Below are 5,713 nucleotides of genomic sequence, written 5' to 3'. Positions count from 1 at the left end.
ACATACAGAAAATAGGCTGCAAGCTAAATCTATGTTTAGCCATGACCCCTTGACACAGAACATAGAGGCATTGATCGTAAGGGTTCATTAAGAGGACTGTGCTCTCACAAAATTACCATCATGACAGAAGGCAATACTTTAACCACATTAACCCTGGTATCCACAGTCTGGGCAAAATTTCAAACTGTCAAATTAGTTTTCCCCAAAAAATACCAAACTACAGGCTCACAGCGTGTAGATTCTCTATTTGTCCTGTGATAGTATCCACCTGTTTCTTGGCTGTGTGTTTTCCACTTCCTGTCGGATTTCATTGGATATCATTGGATCAAAAGACAGGAAGTGGAACACAGTGAAAAGCCTAGGAAACAGGTGGATACAGGTTGGAGTTACAGGGCTTAAAGGACTAGTTCTATTACACACCCCATGAAGCCTCGAATTCATAGAGATTTTTTTGTTGGATTCCTAAGGCAATAATTTGATGACCGGCGGACACTCAAAGAGTCTGCATTGAGACTCCTACTGACCAGCCACCCGGTCATTAAAATCTCCATGAATTCAAGGCTTCATGGGGTGTGTAATTGATAGAAAAGTCGTTTTAGGTGGTTAAGCAGCTGAGACTCCAGGGGCTGCAGCAGTAGTACATGCAGTTTCAAGCTGCAGGCAAAGAAACGGAAATGGTGAACAACCATCCTACACATGGTGAAGTACATAGTAGGTGTGTGTGTGTATTTATACTGTATATTGATTTAAGTGGGTTCACACATAATTCTACTTCATTGCTCTAGTACAATCAGCAGTTTAAAAAAATGTTTTTATAAAAAGGAACATTTATTTTACAGAAAAGATATATTTTACACCAGACAAATTCTCATCATAGTAGTTAGTTTTCAAAGCAAATAATCAGACAAAAAGAAATTACAAATTCAAACTGTTGACAATTAAATCCAGAAAGGCAGGTTTTTTTTTTTATAGATTAACTTAACTCTGCATTTCTATCTTGAATTGCAAGCTTAGTATAAAAAAAGTGATGGAGAACAAACTGGTTTAACTTTTAAATCAGCAACATCCGAGCCCATCAAATGATGGTCTAAATCTAATTCCAAGTATGCCTTTAAGTGATGTAGAGGTGTCCAAATTAATTTTGTGAAAATGTTGAATAGAAGATTGGATTGTTTGGGCATCATGGACAGTAAATCAAGCAATCGGTGTACATGTGGTCATGTGGCTGTGCATGGAAAGAAAGTGACTTCCAGGTTGCTACTTTGGTGGGTCCGTGTTGATGCCGTATTTCTCTTTCAGAAGCTTCAGCTGCTCTTCCTTCTTCTTTGTGTCCATTTTCTGGAAAGCCTGGAAAACAAAGAATATAAAAGGAGAAAATAAATTAATTCAGGTGATATCGTTTCCCCCAACTGCAACAGCTTCAAGCATAAACATTATAATACATCATAATCACAATTAACTTTATTGTCACATCAAAGGTTTACAGGTGTAAAGAAGAGGGTGGAATTTGTTTTTGTGCAAGCTCCAAAGTTTTTTTTTTGTTTTCATGAAGAGAAAAAGAAAAGAGGGGGGGGGGGGCGGCAATGAGAAAAATAAATCATACAGTAAAGAGAAACATGGGTGAAAATCTAAGATATCTACATATATAAATCTGCATATCATAATCCAGCTGGAACAGTAATGTACATGCGGTTAGACATAAGGTAAGGCACAAAGGTGGTAGCACTTCAGCAGGTCCACAAAGCAGCAGCTATCTACATGGTGATTATGGTGTGAAAGAGTGTCAGCGCATTGTACATGAGATAAAGTGCAAAAGATCTGGAGTGGACCAAACAAATTCATAATTGTATAAAAGTCTGCCTTCACCACAATACTGTAAGTATTATAAGCTTTTAAATCGTCTTTCAGGATACTTTCCAATCAAATACTTCCTTTTTTGCTCATAATATAGTCTGCAGCACCACAACAAAACACAGCCTCTTAGGTTATATTAGAATTTAAAGTAAAAGCACGCAGATAAAAGTGATACATACTCTGTTCGCATTGTAGTAGAGGACCACCAGGTATCGATTGCAGACATTGAAGCCTGACAAGTGGTCACAAGCATTCTTAGCATCAAAGATGTCCTCATAGACAACATATGCTGTTCCTCTTGATTCTGGCGTGTTCCCTCTGAAAAAACACATGTCAAGGACTTACTGTACGAGGAAGAGCATTCAATGTTACATGACACATACATATGAATACATTTATCAATAGTTTCACCCCTAGTGTGAAGGCAACATTTTAACATTATTTAAGGAGTAAATATTTCACACCAATTATAATATAAATGCATTGAAGCATCTACAAGACGACAAAGCCTAAATCTAAATCAGTACACCGTTTTAGCAGTACTAAACAAATCGGTGAGAAAATCCCTCCAGAGGTGGTTAGAAATACCAGTGGAGGTCCATGTCCTCATCTTGAAATACTTACGTTCTGATTTGACGTATTGGTCCATATTTCCCAAAGATATCATACATTTCCTCGGCTGTGATCTTGTATGGAAGGTTCCTGATGTACAGGATTCTATTTACCTCTGGAGGTAATCGTATCTGCAGGCAACAGAAAACACACCCCGTCAGTTACACGCATTTAAACTCTCCATTAAGCCTGTATGTGAAGACGGGTCTAGGTCTCGAGTCCAGTCTCAAGACCACAGTCTTCGTCTCACCCGCAATTTTACTCCGTTTTGACAAAAAGGACAATGATTATTCTTTCCGCTCATTTCCAGACGAGGCTCCCAGTTACATTTTACATATAGGTAGGTACTATATGAGCCTGAGTGCAGCCTTAGAGCCTCAGTTATGGCTCTCTTGGTTGTCCCTAAAACTCATCTTGTGACCTTGGGTGATCGGGTTGCTGCATGGGCACCTTTGGAACGCCCTAACTGAGGATCTATGGCTAGCAATTTAAATCAATTGTGATTTAATAAAAAGTTCATTCTCAAGCTTCTTTTTTAATGAATTACTTGCTTGAATAATTACTCAATTACTTGACCAATACTACAGTAATGTAATTTGCACAGCGCTAGGTATGCAATAGGCTGAATTTTCTCATTGGTTAGCACTGCAGTAGTGTTTGTTTCATGCCAAATTCTGTAGCGTTTATAGTGTTTTGTATGTCTTTGAATTTCACTTAAATTTGTAAGTAATTTGGCTTTTCCTTTTTAACCCATTAAAATCTTAGATTTAATTCAAAAATAGCAGATATACAAGCTCACAATGTGTCACTTTGTGCCAAGCTGCGAGCTTGTATATCTACTATTTTTGAAAATCTTGAAAGTGTTTTTTTAACACAATTTTTTGAACACAAATCATCCACTCTGGAGGAGTCCCTGGCACAAAATAAATTCAGATGGGAGTCTGCGGCCAAATATATATATCAATTTGGGGGTCCTCCTTGGCACGCAAACGTTTGAAAAGAACTACTGGTTTAGAAGGCATTTGTAGAATCGGCCTCAGGTCTTAATGGGTTAAAGACAGAACTATTTGGTCATAGTCTCAACTAGAACTCAAGTTGTTCTGGCCTTGACTTGGTCTCTCCCAGGACAGGTGGTCTGGAATGAAGCACAACCCTCCATACAGTACTATTAAATACAACACGACAACCTAACGAATCCATATGAAGTATCATTGCTGTTATTCGTCAATCTACCACCGGAGTCAACGAGGGGACGTCATTTCATTTGCTACTGGACATTTGCCATTGATTGATTTGATTGAATACTTTATGAGACAGAAATGTAAACAGCACGAGGTAGTGTCAGACATTTGGGCTATAAGGATAACACAAAAAAGGCCTGGGGACTTGTTTCCATTGTGGTCCGATCATGTATTCAATTAATCAGCATAGCATAAATATTACATGTCTACACAACGTATAATATTGAACTTTAGACCAGTTAAGTTATATTAGGTTACATGGCACGAACATGCATCCGTTTTTCTGCAATGTCTCGTGTTGTAATATTAGGTACTAGGACCAGTGTTGCCTGGTGTTTTTGTTTGTCTTGTTCTTCTGTAAAGTTAAGTAAATATTGCTAGTTGCGGGTTGCGTTATTTTGGGCTCGTTTCTGAAATGTAGTTGCTTATTATTTTTTATTATTTAAACCAGTGGTTCTCAAATGTTCATGTCATGGTGGACCCACAAATTCATATGTATTTGTCCCCTAACTAACCTAACCAATATGAAAAGGTCTTGTGCCAGGGAGCCCAGTTGCAGATTTGTGTTGTTAGAATGTTTCAAAAATCTTTGATTTTAAAAAAAAATAGTCGATGTGTACATAGGTTTTAAGTGTTGTAGTTGCTTCTTTCGTGCTTGCTTTCATAGACGTGGTTGCTTATTTCTCTTGGAAAATCTGGCAACACAGACTGGGACTACAGATAAACATTAGCATCCTTGCTAACTCCGACGTATTTACACGACAATTCTAAACTCTACTGTATGTAGTGTTGTTGCTGTGTTCATAAACATGCTCTGTCCCTCCCGAATAAACAAATAAAGTAAGGCATGTTATGACATTGGTTTGTAAATTCTAAATGCGTTAGTTAACTAAATAGCAGCAGCTATGTACGCGTTAGCTAGCCAGCCCAGTGTAACCAGATTCTGCGAGAGAAAGAAGCAACTATAAAAACAAGCTCAAAAGAAGTGACTAAACTACGGCTATTTGAAAATAGCAGACCTAAAAGCTCACAACGATGCGGCTCGTTGTGAGCTTGTAGATCTGGCATGTTAAAAAAGAATCAATCTTGGAAATATTTTTGGAACATTTTTTTTTACATTTTGACAACACAAATCTTGTATGGGGGTCTGTGAACAAATAGATATTAATTTAAGGGTCCTTCACATGAAAATGGTTGAGAACCACTGGTTTAAACAAAAAAATTGGAAAACAAGCCCATATAAGTAACTACACTTTGGAAAAAAGAGCCCAAAAAAAAAAACACCAATATTTACAAGCAACTTATAATAAGCAGACATGGCAACACTATCTAAATGTGTTAGCCAAATAGCAGAAGCTATGTATGTTAGCTAGCTCATGTTAGCCTCTCCAGCCTGAAGCCGCTGTTAAAAGCTGTACATCATGAAACGTTGTGTCCTTTTAAACAGCGTTGGACAGATAGTAAAGACTTACATTAGCTCGTTTGGCTGCTTGCATCGCCATGGTGAAGGACTTTTAATGGTCAGTAAGCCTCTGGAGAAGGAAATAGCAGGATCTGCTCAGTTCACTGTTTATGGGAAAATGGCTGCTACCACGACAGTGGGTCAGTGTTGCCAGATTTTGCGAGAGAAGTAAGAAACCAGGTTTATGAAAGCAAGACCAAAAGAAGCGAGCCCTTCGCCTTAAAACATATATTACATTGGATATTTGAAAATAGCAGATCTACAAGCTCACAACGCGTCACAATGTGACGTGCTGTGAGCTTGTAGATCTGCTATTTTCAAAAGAATCTAAGAAAATTTGAAAAAAGTGGATTTTTTTGATGGAACATTTTAACACAAATCTTGTATGGGGGTCCCTGGCACAAAATATTTCCAGATGGGGGTCCGTGGACAAATACATGTTAATTTGGGGTCCTTGACATGGAAATATTTGAGAACCACTTGTTTAAACAACATTAGGAAACAAGACCAAATAAGCAACGACCAATATTTACAAGCGACTTTA

At 37.9% G+C, this 5,713-nt stretch overlaps 1 protein-coding gene across 1 annotated transcript; it reads right to left on the bottom strand.

Moving 5' to 3' along the window:
- Positions 1–809: 809 nt before the first annotated feature.
- Positions 810–5,304, bottom strand: sf3b6 (splicing factor 3b, subunit 6). The gene is made up of 4 exons (XM_080452965.1): positions 5,180–5,304; positions 2,479–2,597; positions 2,034–2,172; positions 810–1,347 (listed from the first exon to the last, which is right to left on the bottom strand). Exons 1-4 carry the CDS (start codon positions 5,207–5,209, stop codon positions 1,258–1,260), a joined length of 378 nt encoding a protein of 125 aa, XP_080309091.1. The 5' UTR covers positions 5,210–5,304; the 3' UTR covers positions 810–1,257.
- Between the last annotated feature and the right edge of the window lie 409 nt (positions 5,305–5,713).

This window comes from Gymnoscopelus braueri (genome assembly GCF_963280865.1).
Source record: "Gymnoscopelus braueri genome assembly, chromosome: 16".
Taxonomy (NCBI): Eukaryota; Metazoa; Chordata; class Actinopteri; order Myctophiformes; family Myctophidae; genus Gymnoscopelus; species Gymnoscopelus braueri.
Note: the sequence above shows the minus strand (reverse complement) of the source record. Positions and strands in the feature narration are given on the sequence as shown.

Coding starts and splice junctions, on each gene's coding strand:
- sf3b6 (XM_080452965.1), bottom strand. CDS start 5,209: ATGGCGATGCAAGCAGCCAAACGAGCTAAT. Junction 2,173..2,478: donor CCAATACGTCAAATCAGAAC/GTAAGTATTTCA, acceptor GTGTTTTTTCAG/AGGGAACACGCCAGAATCAA. Junction 1,348..2,033: donor TCTACTACAATGCGAACAGA/GTATGTATCACT, acceptor TTTGTTTTCCAG/GCTTTCCAGAAAATGGACAC.